We start from the raw sequence: 21,370 nt of genomic DNA, 5'->3' as shown, positions 1-21,370 counted from the left end.
CTAAGCTATTCAAGGGATTAGTTGCAGATACCTGATGCTCTTCTGCTTCATATCCAAGTAAGGGTAAAGCATCTCAGGACCAAGCTTTTATAAGAATCCTGGAAGGAATAGTTGTAAACAGAAGAAGCTAAAAGATGTTTCTCCCAGGAGACTGGAAAGCCCCAGAAGCCAGGAAACCCTGCTCTGTGTGTCGTGTGGCTGCCCTCAAACCTCGGCCCTTGGCGACCTCCAGTCCTGGGCTGACCATCAGGAAAAATCTGTGACTGGAGTAAATTCCACTGAGGCAGAAAATGTCCATAAAATATCTGCGGTTTATCAATTCATAGCTAACTCTGGTCTGTCAGACTATCGGGAAAGCATTAGTGCTGCGCTGCCCACTAAGTCAGCATCCCTTCATGGCAAACTTTTTGCGATACACTTTCTTCACACGCCCTGTCAAGTGGACTATAGTTCATGGAATACGTGAACTAGACCTACATGCAGTTCTAGTTCCCAGTGAATTGGGCTGTACTGCAGATCTGAACTGATACAGACCTTGTTTGTATAGATCAACAGCTCCTCCAGGTTCATGCATCCATCTCAAACATAATCTTAAAAAACAGCATTCAAGCAAGCACCTAGGCTGAATCCTGAAGGAAAACTTTCTCTTGGCTTCATTAAGACCAAGACTTACTGTATTTGGAAGAGGAATGCTTGGATATAGGAATTCAAGCATAGCCACCGTAGTCTCCAATTGCTTAAAAAAAATGTTTCGAAGCGAATCCGTTTTTGATACAGTTGTTTTCTGTTGCCTGTTTGTGAAACGTGAAAGATTTCTTCAGCCAGGTTCAACCTTTAAAGCTACTTACAGGATAATTTCAAATCCATATCAAGGCAAATGAAGCTTAGGTCTCATATCTTAGCCCCCTGCCATTACCTAATGCTAATGTTGGCAATAAACCAGTGCTATCCATATTGCTAACTCATGGGCTTATCTTGATCCCACTAAAATCCCACGCAAATATAAGCATAGCCTGTCAACTTCTGTAGTGACGTCTGAGCCTTTAGAGAATAAATGCCAACCACAGAAACAAAGATACTTCCTTTTCAATTGATGCAATAACATCTTTACCCTATATGCTTTATATTGCTTCCACTGACATGCTATGAATGCCAGAAAGAAAAGCTCAGATGGAACCCAGTTAATTAAAAGGATTCACACAGATGGTTTGCCTGGTACTTTACAGAGGCAGCTAATTAAAGCAATGTTAGTCAGCACCATTAAAATGCCTGATAAAGCTTTGCGAACAATCTTGATTAAGAAGCAAGGTTTACAAATAGAGCTTTGAGCAATGCAGTATATTTGCAGTTAATTAATCTAATTCTGACATATCTGAACTAAGGCACAGAATAACGCACGCTGATATCAGTATTAAAGCCAAGATTTTTCAAAGTTCAAACCTGGCACTTATTAAAACAACCCACAATGACTCTAATTTCACATTCTGCAGGAGAACATGATATCATGAGGGAGTCTGAGCTCCTCTAATTAGCCATGATTTAAAGAGCACTAGAAAAGAAACCAAGGCAAGTCCTAGTAGTAGAAAGTCAGTCACACACTAGCAAAGATAGAGAAACGGCACCAGACAGAAGTTATATTTAGATGTGCAATATAAACAAACCTTCCTCGCAGTTTTAGACAGATGCTGTGTTTGGAGAGGATCAGTGGCGCCCTCCAGTATGCTGTCTCCGATATATGTCCATATATATTTATATAGCTATTTTTTGCAATAACAGTAATGTGGTCTTGATCTGAAAACTTCTTCTCAACCTTATTTTGTGCAACCAAATAGCCCCATTCATTTAATGTGCTAAAAGACAATCACATGCACAGGTATCTGCAGCACAGGACTTAAAACATGGTCTTACTCTCTCTGATTGAAACTGACTTTTCTTATAATTGTTTCATCAAATAAGACTTCAAAATAGCAATAGAATTTCATCCCATATTCTACAGATAGGCAGATGTATGTGCATTTTGGGCTGCATGTTATGATTTAGCTGTTATAGACCTAACTTCTGTGATCAACTTAAAAGAAATATAGATTAAAACAATTACCTACTGCGACTGTTCACTGTCGTTTTCCAAGCAATAAAAATGTCACTGTCTTTCTTCCCTTATTTAGAAAAGTTTAAAGGCATTTGGTGATTTCACAGTGATCTGAACAATGTGGCATATACCAAGGGAAATCTGCAGTAAAATTGACGCTCTTCATCCAATATTCTGAAGAGTCACAAATCGTCCCTGAGGTATCGCAGATGTCAGACCACAAGCCCAGGCATCCCTGGGCACAGCCATGTCCTGCGGAGGCTGCGTGAACATTTCTCCTTTCATTTTCATTTCTCTCCAGTTCTGCTGCTCTTCCAGTGGCCCAAGTGGCACGGGGATAACTAAGGGTTTGGCAGTCGCGCTTTCTGCTTTCTATGAGAAGACTCTCAGACAGCGCAAGAAACTATGGTGACCTAAGTTTCGGGAGGTAGCACAATCCTGAGAAGTGCCTCTTGATTTGTGTCTTCCAGTATTTGTGCCTAATGGGCCAGTAGCTTTTTGTCACTTGAATTTTTTTTAGAAATTTTTAGAAATTTTTTAGAAATTTGTCACTTGAATTTTTTGCTGATGACTTTCAAAGGACGTGTCTCAATGAGAGCACACATCATGCCATTCCAGCATGTGTATTACTAGCAAACCATACAGAAAGTGCCAAAAGCCCCGCATTTCTGTGCCAAGCACAGGTGGTGTCAAAGCTCTGAACTAGTAAGGTTTTGGAAAGGTATCATTAGACACCCTTGATTGCACTGAAATAATGATGTATTTGGTGCTTCAAAGGAGGAGGTGCAAATACCATGTCTGCCTCTTGAAGAGAAATGAAATGTTAGGCAAGGAACCCAAAATGGATAATTTCTGCCATTCTCCTGCAGAAGGTTCTTTGCTGACCCACTAGCCTCTCCAATACTGTAGTACATGTATGTTACATAGCCAGATTTGACATTTACCATTCAAAATGTTACTATTTTTTTATGGACCAATACAGCTAAATATGTGCTTTTATGGAAAACTTGGAATGTCAGTGTTTAATGCCAGGGCATATCAGCAGAAAACTGTTCTTTCACTTGAGCTCCCAGCTGAAAAATGTGTATTCTGTAGTGGCACAGTTTCACAAAAAAATCTCCACAGGTTTATCTGATAGATAATGAAAGGGGCTACAGCAAGACCTGAATTTTCAGGTCAGGTTTCTTTTATTTGAAAACCCAAACTCACTGAATGAAATCTCAGCTGCATTCCTAGAAATTTGCAGTGACTCAGGCACCAGAGAACAAACACTCCACTGTTACTTCCATAGAGCTCTTGTTCAAAATGCCTCTTCCCGTTCATGTGAATGTAAATGTATAATGCCAGATTCGCTGCCCAATAGGTATCAAGTGACTTACATTTCACAGGTGAAGTCTAATCCCTTTGAAGAGTATGTCAACTACTAATAGTTAAAAATCTAGGGGACGTTTTAATGTAAGATATAGATAGCTTTATGTTAGAAGAAAGTTTAACCCATGTGGTGCAGAACTCCGTATGATCTTGAATTGAAACAGGAGGTTTCAGGATTGAATTGACACTGAATCCTGTGCCTTTGTCATATGCACCAAGTTCTGCAAACAAAATGCACTCATTTGCATGTCTGACATTAAAATGCATGTAAGAGAAAAATCAGCTTTTGGGTGGCTTCTGAAGTTTGCCTTTGACAAGTTTTGCCCATTTTGAGAACAACAGCAGCAACAAATTGTGAAAGGCGCTGGGAACAAAATGCTTAGATAGTATACAGTTCTCTCTTGACACATTTCTATCATCCATTCCTCCTCTCCCAGAGGTTTGTGCCTGTGGATGGCATGGAAGCAGGATCAGGCATGCCCTATGGCACAACCTGCTGCCCTCCAACTGTTTCTTCTACGTGCAACAATACCACAAATCATTAATAAAATTATACCAGCACTAACAAGGGAGAAACCACGCTAGAACAGTGCTATTGACAGTGGGATTCTGTGTGTATACAAGACCTAATGCCTTCTACATTAAAGCATGAAAAAGCCAAGTAAATATAACATGGGCACATAACTGCACCTACCTATCCTAATACCAAGTGCTACAGCAGACAGAGCAAGAGAAAATGCAGCAGCATGAGATGTGGCCATCAGTGCTGGCATCGTAGTTGATCATCAACATCCTAAGATTAACTGGGACAGTCAGCTCAAAGTGTGAATTATTAAAGTTCAGCAAAATAGCAGCATGAGAATATCACTTACGCTTTGTGGCATGACAAAACTTGTCTTTATATAATAAAGAGAAATAAGGGAGAAGGGAAGCTTTTTCTCCCCTGTATTTGTGATACTGCAAGTTGTCAAAGAACATTTGCATGAAGTGTTCCTTTCCCATTACTTCTAGAAGACTCCCTTTTCTCAGTAAGCAGCAAAATCACCGGGAAATCCTGTGAATACAACGGCACCACCTACCATCACGGTGAAATGTTTGTGGCAGAGGGGCTTTTCCAAAACAGGCAAGCGAACCAGTGTGCCCAGTGCAGCTGCTCAGTGAGTACCAGGATTTCAGAGCGCCTTGCTCTGTCTATGCTTCATTTCTCCTTTCTAGAAGACATGACACTGAAATATAAGCAACACATAGCAAAGGCTGGGGATTGAGAATTAATGCTGAAGCTCCTGAGAGTGCTCAGAGCCAGTCTGCAGCAGCTGGTAAATGCCAGGCTGCCTCTTACTCAAACACAGGGGACAAAGCTTACCCTGTCAGGCATCTGCTCTAAATGAGCTCACAGCGCAGAGGCAGCAGGTAAATATTGCTACTTGGCATATATAGAGTATTTCACTTCAACCTGACTGGAAAATATAGCGCTAAGCTACTGACTGCGACTGAATTCATTTGGGCTGAGCTGATAAGTTGAGAGCCCCCCAGCCTGGGAGAGGACACCGCTGTAAACTGGCACTGGGCCACGGAGCCATTCCTGAGATGTCACCAGTCCAAATCCAGTTTGTATTGAGTCACCCAGCGACCCTTCAGAGCCAGTGTCTGAGCTAAAACATCCCTCTCAATCCAGCCAGCTCTTCAGTATCGAGTATTGGCAACTCTGGACCTCTGAGCAAATCATCACCAGATTCTACATTAACTACAAATTTAACAGGCCAAGTACTGAAAAGACTTTATGACTTTTAGCTACTGCTAAGCTCTTCCTCCAGTTCAGTGATAAGACACGACAAGGGCAGAGCAGAGGGGAGAATTTACACTGGGTGATTTTATTACCAACAATGTCAGGTACATTTTCAGCCTACAATAATTACAGTTCTTCTCCTCACACATTTTCACTTCTTTCCCCCTTGTTTTTTCAAAGAAGGGGACCTTCCTCTGGTCTAATATTCTGCTTTTGCATACTGGAGTGGCATTTATGTAAACACACATACTAGACTGAAGCATGTTCATAAAAATGCATATACAATACCAGATGAATTGATGACTCCTTCTAAATTCTCTTTGTGTTTTACCGTCAGGAAGGAAACGTGTACTGTGGGTTGAAGACTTGTCCCAAATTAACTTGCTCTTTCCCAGTTTCTGTTCCGGAGTCCTGCTGTCCAGTTTGCAGAGGTAAGCTCAAGCCCAACCACAGAAGGACGGGCTCTGAATTTATTCCTTCCCCTGCCAGCCCTGGCTGTGCCACCAGCACCGTCACTCAGGACACGACCTGCAAGTGTCCCATGTACTTACAGTCCAATGCACGGTGGGAAATGAAACCTCAAATTCCAGCAGGGGGACATTGCTGCCTTTGTTTTCCTAAATCAAAAGGAGGAGAGAATGCACTGATAATAAAGTTGCATCCTCATAATGAGGGAATTCAAGGCTTCAAACGGTGTATTGGAATAGCTGCCATTGCTCTGGGTAGAAGAACTTAGCAATAAAAGACAAGCTTCTATCTGACAGGTTACCAGACCTGCTGAGGTTTTGCAAGACACAAGAATTTCAATTCAGAGGGTAAGGCAAATTACTCCAGTTTAAATTGGGTGTCAATCTATACTCAGGTGACTTCAGTATTTTACTAGCAATTGCATTTTAGATCTTGTACGCATAGGGAATTTGATTCTAGGGGCCTTCACAGCCTTTCTGAATGTCTAAACCTAAATGTCTGTCTAAAAGCCTGTCTAAATGTCTGAGAATTTCTAAATGTATTTAATCTCACTATTAGTATTGTGGCATTTGAATCACCACTTCTAGGGTATATAAGCACCTGTGGCCAGTTCTCAAAGATGCAGATAAGCACCTAAAGGTACCTATGCTTTTCAAAAGTGCCCTTCTATTGATATCAGTGAAGCCACGCTGCCTGGAAAAACTCTCCTGCTCGCACCTTTGTGCGCTTACATCTTTTGGAGATTCTGCTTGTTTGAACTCAGTACTATTACACGGTAAAAATAAGGAGCGTTATATTGTCGGTTGAATAATTTTGCCCATAGTGCTGGAGTTGTGAAGGACGAACTACCACAGTCCCCCAGTCCGTGTCCTAAGGAGTTTACCGAGTACGTAGGCTGGAGCAAAAGCTGGGAGCGGTGAAGGGACGGAGCCAGAAGGAGGGTCCTTTGGGCGCACCGGTGCTCAGTGATGCAGCACGATGCAGGAACGAGTTCCCAGCTGGAAGCTGTGCGGTCATGTCAGTGCGGGGAGCTCCCTAAGCTACTGAACTGGCGGAGATGCAGCTGTAATTAACGTTAACGGGACACCATGCAGGACCTGGGCTCATCTCTCAGCAGGGCAGTGCTGTGTGCTGCATAAATCCATCAGCTCCGTCAGAGCAAGGATGAGGATCTCTGTGCACGGTGGTTGTTGCTCGTCCTCTGCTGCTTTGCCATGTCGTTCCACAGGATCTTTACAGATCATTTTGCCAGGCAAACTGCTTATAAAGCTTTCTGATCTCAAGCAAGCAAGGTGATAGTCCTAGCTTCCTACAGTGACATTTAGTGATATTCTGTTGTAAACGTAATATATGGACAGTTAATTAAATCCTTGCTAATCATATGATTCCTGGTATCTGTTCCCTGATAGTTATTTGATCTGTATTTGAAACCAACCTCTTCCAGTTACAAAAATCAAACTGACTTTCAAACTATGAAGTATCAGACATAGTTATGCTGTAAATTAGCCTTATGCTGGAGAATCAGTCACTTCAGCCAGAGAGAATAATGAGAAACAAGTTCATTGGAATTTCTATAGGAGAGGTGAGATTAAATTGGATTATGCAGTAGAGATGACCCAAGTGTCTCCACTGATGCAGGCTTTTTAAAAATGTGTTCCACTATCTATTACTCTTATTTTAAAATGTTAAAATGATAATTTATCTCGTAATCAACTTTGTCCTTTTCAATATATGTGCTCATGGAGTTTGCAGTCCTGAGGGGTGTGGGACCAGGGAAGACTAAAGTCAGGACCCTGAAATTTAGGAAAGCCAACTTCCCGCTCTTCAAGGAATATGACACCTAAATAAGAGGGAAATAAACCACCATATAGATATGGAGACAGGAATTTTGCAGGACAAAATATGGCTTACTTTTTCTTGATATATATCATATGATAATTATTAATGGCTACACTTCAGAGCTGACTACAAAATGTAATTCAGGATTCAATTCCCAGTCAAGTTACATTTCAGTTGAGCAACAATAACTGTGCTGGTGGGTTCTCTCAGCCCACAGGGGAAGGAACGTCCCACAATTGAGCCTCTCTCTGGGAGCTAAACTGAGTCACGTCTCCTCCCCTTTGCCTGAGACCACACAGCAAATGGTTGCTGGAAATCACCTTGCCCATAGCATCTTGTTCAGCTGCATAAATCTGAGAGTAAATCTTCATCCTGAGTTTGCGTAATGTTTGGGAAGGGATCTTTTGGTCTCTACAGGATCTAGTACAATGAAGTCAGACTACAGACTGACACTTCTACACATGGATGCAACCTCCACCTTAATTTAGTGGTAAAGCTGAATTAGGCTTTTCCTCCTGAGTGTCTCCCAGGGTGTTGCACAATTACTCCCCTAACTGATACTGCTCTGCTTCCTGTACAGGAGATGGAGAATTATCATGGGAACATTCCGACGGAGATATCTTCCGGCAGCCAGCCAACAGGGAAGCCGTAAGTGCGACCTACAATTTAAAGATGCATTTTCCTGCTGCGCTGTGCATGCCGGTACATTGGGGAAAAGGATGAGAATAGGTCTGAATATCTGCTGCTTCATCCTGGCTTCTGTGAATCTAGCCCAAAATAGGTTTCTTTCACTCCTGCAAACCCCCTAATAAACTCAACCTGAATTCGTTAATAACTCTGAATTATAAACTCCCATGAGCTTCTGCAGGCTCTGGATTTGGTCTTTGTTGTATATGGTCTATAAGAATAAAATTCAACAGTGTTTTGTTTGCTGTGCAAGCATCACTTTTAAATCATAATTGCAAACCTTTACTTCCCAGTTGATATATACACGTCTATGTTTACTTTTGAGGGCTTCACTATCTCTGGGCCTGAAAGTATCCATTAACAACTTACTCATCAAGAGATTATTTTTATAACAGCATTTGGAGAGAATATGAAGAGCTTTTAAGCATTAGGTGCACTACCTAAATACATGAAACAACAGGTCTTTGGATTAGTGAGAATAAACACGCCTTCTAAAATAACTGCTATAATATACACTATGCCTTTATGCCCGTGGATCTTTTGGAAAATAATTCTCGGAAAACAACCAGTGTTTTTGCTCTAAAAAACACGCTGCACACTACCACAACTACTACTTTCCTTTGCAAAAAAAATGAGACTTCCCAATTTGTAAGACAGATTCTAGAAAGGTTTTGTTCAGTGTGCGCAAGGTTGGCTGGCCCTGGCGGTGCATGGGAGTTTAGAGCTGCGAGCAAACAAGAAGCTGGACAGTCGTTCTATACATGCTCTGCCACTGCAGCCCCCATAGAAAGCAATTTTGATGAGGAAAACTAGACAGGCTTACAGTTCCTCTCATCTAACCGTAAACTGGAGTAGATATCTAGCTCTGAACACCATTTTTAATACAAGGAGCAAAACAGGCACTTCTCCTTATGATACAGAGATCCACAGCAGGTCAAGTTCTAAAATTGCCTCTGTGTCCATTGACTTGATTAAGGACTTGGGATAACCACCTACACACACCACAGGTATAGACACCTACACTGACATATACAGCCTGGTGAGATGAGTTACAACTGCGTATGTGCAGATGACTTCATTACCATGTTATCTGCAAAACCTGAATGGCCTTTCTTTAGAATGGTGCCATTCATTACATGTAATGATGTCTGATGACTGTGGCAACCCTCTCGTTGCCTGTGTTAAGCTTCGGGTACAGCCTTTTTCCCATGGTCATTGGAATGAGACATTTACTCTCCTGCTGTCTTTCTGTCCCCAGAGACACTCGTACCATCGCTCCCACTACGACCTGTCGCCCGGCTCTGCGAGGCAGGTTGTCAACATTCCGCGATTTCCCAGTGCCAGGAGTAACCGTGGAGTCCTGCCGGATCCCCAGCAAGCTTCGGGAACAATAGTGCAAATCGTCATCAACAACAAGCATAAGCACGGACGAGGTAAAGACAAGTACTTCTTATAGTATTACTCTGAGTCAGGAATCAATCACATATCGCTCAGAAAGACTTCTCAAAATATACAGCAGAATCTTGGGAATTCCCACTGGTATCCAGAGACCTAATGCAAATCAGATTCGCTAACTGGTTCACACAGTGACTTGTCCAGTAGGAAATTATTCGTGGTTATTTTCTTTACACACTCTCCTGTTTTGGAGCTTTACAAGCTGTAAACAGCCGACATTTAAACTGCCGCACAAATCTCAGACCATAAAGCTTTTTCATAGTATCAAGAGGTTTTCTGCCTCCAAGGCTTAGCAAATTCTTCTCAAGAAAGCCCATCTCCTGACTTCCCCCACCTTCAGCTCGCTGGGAGACAACGGGTGCCAGGGCTGCGTTTCCTCCTCCACGGCCGATACTGGAGGCAGGGCAGGCACACAGCTCCTACTGGATGCCTGAGCTCTCAAGAGGCCAAGTTAACACCAACGTAATGAATCTCACTCTACCAATCTCTTAGTGCCTTCTGATAATATAATATGGGACATATTACATCATGGGGACAGCAGAACTTTGAGCTAAACCAACGCAAACCTTATCCAAACATGACTAAGCCATATTTCTGCTGCATTAGAGGGAGGGCAAAAATAGAGGGAAAATATCAATTCTGCAGTTCGTGGGACAGCAGGGTTTGTACAATAGGAAGGGTGGGATGCTCGGTTCCCACGGTGGGGGTACCGCAGTGAACAAAGGTCTGCAGGAACAGCCCTAAGAAGCCATAAAAGAAATAGCTGTAAAAATGCATGTTCAGAAGAGCATCTACCCACAAATACCAGTCAGTGTGCACTTAGAAACTGCCCACAAAGAGTTAAAAGCCCTTGTATTAGGGCCAACTAATCTTTTAAGGTATTAACTAACAGAAGGAATGTTGGCCATAGGATCTTTATTATCCACCTGAACAAGCATGAAAAAACATTCAGATCATGCCAGTGTTTTATGCTGAATCTATGAGCAGGAATTTCCATCCAGTGCAATATCTTTGACATGTAATTCACACATGAAGACATCATCAAAGCAATTTCTAACTGATTTGTTTCAGCAAATAGAGAGAATACAGACGAATAGCATAGTTCTGGATGCAGTGCAGAGTACGTGCCACAACTTCAGACACTCGCAGCCTGGGGAGTGTCTGAGAGATCCCCATGATGGAAACGGGAATGCTGACCATGGATTTTCTTTTGTTCTTGTGCAATTAACAAGTGTTCTACTAATTAATGCACATGCCCCTTGAGACGCATTTCAACAAGTTAAAAAAGAAACACACAACAGTTCTCACATGCAAATACTGTGCAGTTGCATGGATACAGATTTACCATTCTAAACATGAAGAGCGCTAGAAACAGGGCATCGGGGAACTAGAAGTTAATTGCCATATTTTGGCTTCTACTGAAGGCTTCATCTGCTACCTCAGAGTAATTATTTAACTGTTCTGTGCTAAACAAACCCTTAAAACAGAGAGAATACGTATCTACACAATGTCATGTATTATCCCCTCCCCTGTCAGGGAGAAGTAATGAAATATTTATATCCATAAAAGACATGGAGAACTCTAGCAGGGAAAAACATATCCATATAAGCATAAATATAACTAATAATATAGTATTTAAGTGTGCAAGAAGCCTGCTGAGCAGCCAAGTACTTACTAGTTTTCTCATTTGTAGTTTTTTCTCCCATGTTCTTAGGATACAGGTAACACACTATTTGCTTTCATTTGAGAAAAACAACCCCTGTTTCCTACCTCTAAAATAAAAACATGTCTTAAGAAAGAGTTAAAAAGTAGCAAATTATAAACCAAATGATAGCAAAACCCCGTGAAAGACAATACTTTGCAAAGAACACTCCCCATAAATCTCAGTAACTCAGTAAAGTATAACCAGTTGGTCACATCTGTTACCAGTTAGATGTAAATTTCAGATTACAGATAAAAATTAAATTGCTTTTGAAAGTTACAAGCAAAATAGGAACATATTTTACAAATAAAGGCATTAATAAAAATGATGGCATATTAGAAGAATTGGAAATATTTACAACATATCCCAGCTTCACTTTAGCTGCTTTCAGAAATCAGGCGGTGCCCTTTCTTTCACCTTGTTAGGATTAGTTTGCATTTTTCTTTGTGTTTATAAAATATTTTAAAAGAAAGATGTAAGGTTTATAGGACAAATGCAAACATGGTGTAAAGTGATATAATTCCCATTAACTGCCGGGTGACCCAAACTGGCTCCCACCAGGCATGGATTTTTCCACTCTCCTCGTGTCAGCTCTATTTCTCTGTCTCCCAAGGGCACTGACGAATAAATATTCTGAGGTGCTTTGATGCTAATGGAATGAAATTTCAGTCCCTTTCACGTTACTGTTTTCTTGTGATTCCAAAAGCCAAACGTCCCTATATACCTTTAGACATAGATATTCCCACAAAGGACATTAAACATTAATTTTGCAACATTCCCTGGCTTTGTTCTGTGTGTTGTGTAGCAGGAGGTCTCACGCAGAAGCAATAAGAGGCGCGGGTGGCACCAATCCCTCCTGCTGATAGCGTGGCTCTCCCTGCAAAAGCCGTGTTCAGCTAATGGTAGGAAAGTTGTGTAGATGACGCAGTAGCAAATGTCACGGTCCTGTCATCTGCAGATTCAATTCTAGAAGCCAGAGCCAATGTAAACAGGCTCTGTCCTGGGTGTGGAGTGAGATTAGGAGGGGAAGGAGTGAGTTTTATAAGGTGGTTAATGATGCAGAACTGAAATGTGTGCACTGGGGAGGAGCTATTATAGTCAAATACTCAGCAGCCTCCAGTGTTCTCCTCAAAATAGTGTCAGCAGAGTTGGAGTCAAGGGGGCAAAACTGCTCAGGAAAGGGTGATCACAGGCTCAGACTCATTTTAAGTAGCAAAACTCCAAGTTAAAGTTAACAAGTACAGAAATCGGCCAGAGACACTAACAAATCATATATAGAGACCCTGCTTTAAGCAAATGTGCATGAATCAAATGGATATTCATAGAGAGGTAGCCAGTGAACATACCTTTTCCAGTTGTACTTTTTCTTCCTTTTTCTCTTCTTCTGTAGTTTGTGTTTCGAACGGCAAAACATACTCACACGGTGAATCTTGGCACCCTAACCTGCGGGCCTTTGGAATCGTAGAGTGTGTGTTGTGCACCTGCAACATCACCAAACAAGAATGTAAGAAAATTCACTGTCCAGAACAATATCCCTGCAAATACCCTCAGAAAGTAGAAGGAAAATGCTGTAAAGTCTGTCCAGGTAAAACAAAGTTGATCACAGACCACGTTTTCGCTGTGCATGTTAAGGGGCTCGGCTCAAGCCTTCTGGTCACCAGAAGATGTGATGAAAGCAGCAGTAGCTGTACCAGAAGGATTCAAAACCCCTGATTATAAATTGATTGGTGTCAGTTATGTAGCTTAATCCTTAAAATAAATACTAACTTATCACAAATTTAGCATTGTTTCTATGCTGCACTAGTGATTAAACTTATGTAGACATTACTTACTAAAATCAATGCCTACAACTAGTGAAAAATCTGCTAATATGAATCTGCTGACAGTCTGCCAAATGCCCAGCCATGTTGCATATGATATAAAGGGTAGTGTCCAGTTCTCTTCTGTGCCTTTAAACTTCTTTTCTAATCTGCATGGCCCATTTCTATGTTTGTTCGGTGATGCATTGGGCAGAAATGCTCTGAGGAAATGAGTTGTATGGTCGTATACAGAAATCCTTCCTAGAACGCACACCTCCCGTTTTCTCTTGCTGGCCGTGCTCGCCGGGAGGAACCGCGATGGCAATGGGCAGGCGGGGGGTGTTTATCGAGATCCTTTTGGACACTTATGAATCCACAGCTTTTATTTGGCTCATTTTGGACGAGAACAGTCAGCAAAACCTGGCTAACAGACTTCAACAGAAAATTTAATAGCAGAAAGAAAGTTACTGTCTTTTTCTTTGAGATTCTATGTGCCGGTTTTTAAGAAAGCTGAACCTCTTCCCACAGTCTGTCCTGTGTGTGCGGAGATGTATTAATTATTAGGGTTTTTTTCCACAAACAGTAGCCTGAGTTTCTGAGTTGCATCATCTCCCTTACATTCTTGCCCAGCTTCCAATTACCAACAGAATAATTACAATTTCTACTTACATGCTCAGTGGCTTTACCAGATGGGCAAGAGGGCCGTGCCCTGTGGCCAGCTCAGGCCTGCACTGCCCAGCTGGCTGCTGCCCAGCAAAATGCAAACCCTGGAGGTCCTGCCTGCCCTTTTCCTCGGGAAAGCACGATTTCTGGTCTCTTCACCCCATCCAACGGCCAGTTTTCATTTAGTTATTTTACTCCTTCTGAGACTTCTGCCATTATTGCAAATCTGCTTGAAAATTGGACAACAGGTTCAAAAGTTGCGAGGAGTCTCACAGGCCACATGGTTTTACGCAGCTCATTTCCTTACGAAACTGGATTCTAAAGGCGGATACTGTCTTGCCACCACAGACAGGCCATCAGAACCTAGCAGAACACAACACTATTACATGTCTGGGGCTTAGCTGGAGATGGGTTTGAGTGGCCATGCAAGTGAAAATTCTACTTTTAAACTAAACCTGCTTGGCTTTTGGTGCCAAGTAAGTTCTGGAGGGCTTGATTACAGCTGCAGTATGTGTTTTGGGCTTTTTTTTAAGCAGAAGAAGTGCCAAGTCAAACCTTTGACAACAAAGATTACTTCTGTGGGAAGGAGACGTTTCCCGTCTATGAATCCGTTTTCACAGAGGAAGGGGAAACCATCAGAAAAATTGCAGTAGAGACTGAAAAACCACCCCAAGTAGAAATACATGTGTGGACAATTAGAAAAGGTGAGTGGAGCAAGTTCTTTCTTTAAACAGTGTATCATCTTCCATTAAAATCCCAGAACAATTTACAAATCCAAGCATCTTGAGACTGCTGTTCTTCTGGCAACCCAGGATATGGCCAGTACAGCCACTTCCAACATACTCAGGTTTCACTGCACAAAAACCATTAGTAACACAAAAAGCCCAAGTTCTGCAAATTCTCACCCTTCACTGTGAGCAAACGCACAACGACAGACAGGTTGTCAGTAAAAACCTGTGTAATTTATTGCAATAAATGGGTAGTAGGGTTTGAACTAAGTGCCTGGAGATTCTTATTTAGGATAGACCAAAATGCTTTCCATTGAAATCAGTCTGCCCTGTCTGCCTTAGTGATGCTGCACCCGCGATGGTCTAGAATACAGGCAAAAAATGTGTTAAGGATGGAAACAATATCTTTTACTAGACTAACTGGTAAAATTAGGAAAAAATAGAAAAGCATTCAGAAGCCCAAGCATTTCTGAAAATCCTTAACTTTTAGTATAATAACAATTACCAACAGCCTCCTAAAAATCATGTCTACGTGACCTACTTGAAGCAAAAAGCAAGTGATCCCCATAGGAAACCCACATGTAGTGCATCCCTTCCCACAGAGATGGCACGTTTCTAGAAAGCACTTTAAAGCACAAAGCCAAGCCCAAAGTGTGGGCAGGAAAAAGTCACTCAAGGTGGGATGGTTAATAACACCCGTGTGTGTTCAAGAAGCCACAAAGCCTCGTGATGATTTGACAGTGCTGCTGCCCGCTAGCTCGTTACGGGCCAAATGGTACCTGACCGCGAAATGATAACTGCTTTTCTCCAAGACGCTGGCATTTTGCCTTCTGTTGTAATCCTACATTTACTCACGCTAAGGAAGGGTTCAGCTATGTTGGAAAAGAATTGGCCAAAAAAAACCAAAACGGGGCTGGCAAACAGAGTCAAAAAGAACAGGCTGAAAATCCACACTATTGGTAAAGGATTATTTCACAATGTGACTCGACTGGACAGTAACGCTACACAAAGGCAGGACAGCAACCCAGTTTAGAACAGGCACGTTTCCAGTAACACGCATTTCTCATTCCTTCGCTGAAGGGATTCTGCATCACTTCTACGTGGAAAAAGTGTCCAAGAGAGAATTTGAAGAACTTCCCTACTTCAAGCAGATAACAAGGACAACCCCTAGTAAGTAAAAGTCTGACCTCTTCAGGTTTCTATCCTCCATATAATCATAGCCTTGAAAAACATTCTTTCTTACTCAGCACGAACAGGTCTGCTGATTTTTCCATCAGGACATGGCTCCAGTCTTTTCTAAGTTTAGATTTAAATAATCAGAATACAGCAACTTAAAATATAGATACATATAATAGCAGTTTATGTCCCTGCTGTCTTAGTCTCCTGTATTTGGATAAAATGCAGGATTGGCTGTTTTCTGCCCATACTGCCATGAGTCTGAAATATGACTGATGTCAGTACAGCAGTACAATTTGTATTTATTTAAGTAACATGACAAGATGCCACAATTTTTTAGGAAGTCATTTAGAAGGGAAGAAATTCAGAATTGATTCAAGGAGTTATCCTATATACATATAAGTCATATTTGAAAGAAACCTTTCCATGTTCTTAACAATATCTTCTTTATTAAAACCTGTCTTTTGAGGGGACCTGTAATTCTTTTGTCACTCTTGATTCAATTTTTTTTTCATTTCATCCAGCTTGGGACATGACACTTAATTTGTTAGTTAAATTAAGGTATAGAAATTTTTAGTTCCCAGTTCCTTTGCATTACAAATTGTCATTTTTTCTGAGGTCTCTAAATAGGCAAGGAAGTATTTTCGCCAGGAATAATATATTCTTGATAATACAGGCTTGGTGAGAAGCCAACACCTTTTCATATAAAAATTTTCCTAATTTTTTGCTGTCAGCCTTCCATAAGCTTGTCATTGTTATCTGTAATACAGTATTCTGGTTACTAGGACAGCGGACATTTCTATTAACATTATCGAAAATATATAGAAATATTAATATCCAGCAAACACAGTTTGCATTACAGTCAGGCTGAGTTCACAGTGCTTGAAGCACTTAGTACTTGTTGCTTCCCAACTTTTAAATACTTTGGTTTACCGTCACAGTTAAATTTTCGCATACTCTTGTCATAAAGCAGAGTATCCAATGTCATAAATGGTTGAAAAAAGAGGGTCAACTCACAGTACTACTTAATTAAAGAAAGGAATAATATTCTGGTCCTTGTTTATGATTTTTAACAAAGTTATTTTGCATGGAATATGTTACGTGATTGTAAGATACTCTGAATATTTTCCATGGGAGGATTGGACATTCTCTCTTTGATGGTTGTGAATCAGCTGGTCTGGAGAGAGCTTGTAAATGTCTTCAGAGTTCCCTGTGCTGTTTTCTAAGTCAGTATCTGTCTTCTTTGTATTTTTGTTTTCAGGCCAGTGGAAAATATTTAGCGAGGGAGAAGCTCAGATCAGCCAAATGTGTGAAAGCAGAGTGTGCAGGACTGAGCTCGAGGATTTGGTAAAGGTTTTGTACCTTGAAAAGTCTGAAAAGGGTCACTGTTAAGGGAGACAGCACTGGAGGGAGAAACACAAGAAAACTTATGAAAACTTGGATCTGCAGCTGGACTGCAGGCTTATTTTGCTTAAGTCAACAGTTGCCCTAAAACCCAAAACTATAATGCAGTAATTATTCACATCATGCACAGCAAATTTGCTGCTTTATGTGTAGTGGTCTGTGTCAACCGTTCAAATATCTCCTCCAAGAGACTGGGAGGCTCTGTGCTACTGGGGGGGAAGGAGAAAGAGGGACTGTACTTTCCCAGAGTTGCATTTCTTTACAAGTTAACAAGAGAAAACAGAACATTTTTATTATTATTATTATTTGGCAAGTTATTCAAACTAATGAAAAGAAGGACACCTAATAAATGTGCAGGAGCTACGGAGAGCATTATTTCCTGTGCTGAATTCATACCGTTTCTGGGGTTGAAATGACTCACGGTTTTGTGTTTTGTTTTGTTGTGGGTTTGGGTTTTTTTTTTGGTGGGTTTTTTTTGTTTGTTTTTTTAGTAGTGGAGGAAAAATACAAGTGATAACAATACTTGTGTTGGAGACATTACAAACAGATTTAAACTAACCAAGTCCTAAGCAGCCTGCCTTTGGGATGATGTCTTGTAGCTGAGCAAACCGAGTCCATAAACTGAACAGCAGGTGTTAGTGGCAGTCACTGTATTTTTGTAGCAATTTGAGCAAATGTTTGCTTTTAAGTGGTTTTCACTGTTTCCTCCACCCACTTCTCTAAAAAATGTGAAGTGTTAGCTCTATCACAGCCCTAATAACTTCATTCTTCTGGGCCCTATTAACACATGGTCTCGGCTGGCAAACTGCTTTCTAAAGTGACGGGGCAGAAGGTGGTGAAGTACTTGCAGTACTTGCAAAACACCTCGAGGGTTAAACCTCCCAATTAATAACTCCTTAGGAGTTGCAACAGTGCTTAATTTATGTGTTCTGATCTGTTACAAACCTAATCTTCTGCATTTTTCTGAGAGTGGCCTCTCAATTCTCACGCTTCAAGGACAGCTCTGTCCCATGACAAACACCAAACAGCTCCAGCGGGCCTTTAGGACACGGCAGCTCTGTTATCTTTGTGAAAAACAAATCTGAGAGATTGTTAAATTTAGTATAGCATGTTTGCAGGGTGTTTACGAAAGATGGCTCTCCTCTGCTGAAAAAGTGTAATTTTAAAAATGTTTTCTCTGAAGAGTCACCAAAATACTGCACGGCCTCACGGCTGCGGTGTCAAGTTGAAGAAGCAGGTGACTCTGCCTTTGCTCCTATTTTCTACTCCCCAAGCAGACAGGAACAGTGCTGTTCAAACACATGCAAACAAAGCTTTATGGAAATGCTCTGAGCCAAGGGCTGCGAAATCAACAGGGAGAGCGAGGATTTTGATTTTGCCGCAGCCTCGGGAGAGCGCGGTGCTGCTCAGAGAGAGGAGCCAGGGAGGAGAACAGACACAAAGCTGAAGGAAAGGCTGAAGGAATTAGAAGAACACGGATAGGGTGATCTCAGGTCCTTAGCGATCTTGCCTGTATGTAACCACATCGTCATCCCTAAGCCTGGACAGAGCGCAGATAATATTTAGGAATACTTCCCTCCCTACCGAGCACTCGACACAGTCCACTGCATAACAGAACACGCTCAAAAGAGAGCTCCTCCAGCAACCGCATGGATTTGCAAGAACAAAATACTTTCACCTGCAATCAGTAAGAACCACGGGGTTCTCTTTCCAAGCCGCCATAGGCTGCAGGGACGTCCCCCCTGGTCCCTCGTGGCCACAGGGGAGTCTCTGCTGGGGCCTGCAGTGTCTCCTCCCCCCTGCCCGGTGTCCCTGTCCCGGGGGTGTTTCTCACACTTTGTGCCTCACCCCTCGGCAGCGTTTTGCCCTTTCCCGGCAGCGCCGATACCGTGCTGCGGTGCACGGTCTGAACCACCACCTGGCCGTTCGGGGTCCCGTGTCACCGCTCATTAAAAGGAGAGCAAAGTGAGCTGCTGTCCCACCGCCCTTCCACGGGACCGTAGCCTCCGCCTCCGTAAATCCCATGCTGGTGTTTGAAAGGGTGCAGCGTGTCCGAACTGAGGTCCTAAGACCAGAGGTTACTGCAGTGCAACTGTAGAAGAAGCAGTGTGGCATCAGCAAGACCCTCTGCATGTAGCATCTACAGGTTGAAATGTGCTGCAGACATGCAAAATTTTATTATAAATCTTCTAATAAGTCATGAATTAACCTTCTACTTCCTTTGGTGAAGACATTGTAAGGAAGAGGTTCTGAGGAACTCTAGTGATGTGCAGTTCGCTCCTCACCTCACAGGCATTGTCTGTTTGTAGCAGTAGCTGGTGAAAAAAGACTAAGTGGAAAGTGCACAGTGTTTGTAATTTTTTTTTTAAGAAGAAGAAGGCAACCTGCTTTCTGTATTTGTGACAGGACAGGTGGGATCCAGATTGTGTATTTATTTTACAATAAACACTTTTTACGAAAGGCAAAAAAAAGTCATAAGCATCATTTAGTAAAATGCAGTGTTGCATTTTTCCAGTTTCTGATCACGTAAGACAACAAAATACACAGTGCCATGTTCTTCATTCTCTTCATGGGATGTATGTCTGTTACGGTACTTATTTATGTACTCGTATCACTTTGACCTGGTTTTATAAATTAATAAACTCTGACGTTGATAATAAAACATGGTGTGTATGATGCTGTTTGGTCAAGACGTTTGGTTGCAGTTTTGGTTGCAGTTTGCTGGTGCTGCTGCCCCCTCGGAGGCCGCGGGGCCGAGCTGGGTGCCGTGCGTGAGCTCAGGACCTGAGCGGTGGAAGAGTCAGGTTCAAGACTTAGGTTGCTGGGGAGGGTGCAAAGCGAGGCTTCAGCACCCACCTGTGTCCTCAACACTTCACGTGGGAGCTTGAGCCACACGGACTTCAGCGTTGCACCCAGGATGCCAATTTATGGAAAACCTAAGAGATATTCGTAGGTTCTGAGCAGTTCTGACTTGCCGTCACTTAGAAGCAGGCCTGAGTGGTTCTGTGCTGTGCACTCACCAGAGTCCCAGTGAACCCATCGGGATTGTGTGGCCCTCCACAGTCAAGTTCACCTCAATTAATTACCTGTTGCAATATGCTGCAGTGTTTAATCCATAGGGATGGTAACGTTGCTCCCATTTGAGTCAGTTTTGGACCAAGGCAGTAAAAACTTGCTGGAACTCAGCATCCACAGGGTCAACACAGCCCTGACTGCTCCCCACGTCTGAAAATCAGACACGTAACGCTTGCGGCAGGACAGCTGTGCTCCCGCGCTGCAGGAGTTCATTCTTTCAGGTCTTCTCTCGGGAATGTCTTCTGCAGAATTTTGCAAACCATCTTACACTAGCATTCATCTGAGCTAAACTGAAAAGCTGTAGAAATTATCACAATCTGGGTGATGCAAACAGACAAATTAGAAGGACCAGCAGGATGCTCAAACTACCAGCTTATTTAAATTGTTCAATCTCAAGAGCCACAACTGTTTGCTTTCAGGACTTACTAGTAGAGCAACAGTACTACGCCAGAGACACAGCATAGGACCTGCAATATACAGATTTTCTGCTCAAAAATATATTTGACCTTTGGCAAATACCCAATTTAATTCAGCTTTCACCTACCCAGCATGATTAATTTTGAAAACTGAAGACTGACATCCATATATGGAATCTAAAGAAGGAATCAAGCATTGACAACTGAGAGAACAGTACAGGACATATTGCTTTCTGGGCAATACATATTCTGAAGTTCAAAACGATTGGAGAAATGTTGATGGAATCAATCTGTGCTAATGACTAAAAAGAGATGGTCTTAAGAAACACAAGAAAGTGTAAAACATTAACTCAGACATGGCTAGCAGCATAACTAAAATGGAGAGTATCAGCCTTGGGAAAGATGATAGTAAACCCCTTTGAGTCAATAAGTACATTAAATCTGAAAATCAAGATCGCTCTGGAAATTCTTCACGAACTTCATTTCTGTTATTTCATCCCAACCTGCATATTCACCTTAGCCACACTCCTATTTTAGCAAGGCATCTGTTCCAAGAATCCTTTTGGTGGGTACCTGCCCTGCCGCGGTGCCGGCCCCGGCTCCCCGCGGGGCGTTCGCCTTCCTCGTCCTTGCAGACCGAATGTCACCAGCGCTCAGGCTTGCACAGCTGCATCCTCCCCGAATGTGTTCTCTTGATTTCTTGATTTCATAA

At 42.1% G+C, this 21,370-nt stretch overlaps 1 protein-coding gene across 2 annotated transcripts in view; it reads left to right on the top strand.

The window, feature by feature from the left end:
* CHRDL1 (chordin like 1) overlaps positions 1-19,744 on the top strand; it is a 40,876-nt gene extending 21,132 nt beyond the window's left edge. Inside the window, exons 5-12 of one of the 2 annotated variants that reach the window (XM_065643316.1) lie at positions 4,472-4,617; positions 5,584-5,677; positions 8,134-8,201; positions 9,499-9,673; positions 12,788-12,982; positions 14,396-14,563; positions 15,668-15,757; positions 17,025-19,744. In XM_065643316.1, the coding sequence (XP_065499388.1) occupies positions 4,472-4,617; positions 5,584-5,677; positions 8,134-8,201; positions 9,499-9,673; positions 12,788-12,982; positions 14,396-14,563; positions 15,668-15,757; positions 17,025-17,155 (1,067 nt within the window). In that variant the 3' untranslated portion in view covers positions 17,156-19,744. Of the gene's footprint in view, positions 1-4,471; positions 4,618-5,583; positions 5,678-8,133; positions 8,202-9,498; positions 9,674-12,787; positions 12,983-14,392; positions 14,564-15,667; positions 15,758-17,024 lie in introns of both variants that reach the window. The other variant, XM_065643314.1, reaches the window with a different exon arrangement.
* Positions 19,745-21,370: the final 1,626 nt, after the last annotated feature.

This window comes from Caloenas nicobarica, chromosome 12, assembly GCF_036013445.1.
Source record: "Caloenas nicobarica isolate bCalNic1 chromosome 12, bCalNic1.hap1, whole genome shotgun sequence".
NCBI lineage: Eukaryota > Metazoa > Chordata > Aves > Columbiformes > Columbidae > Caloenas > Caloenas nicobarica.
This window is presented reverse-complemented; position numbering and strand designations above follow the sequence as displayed.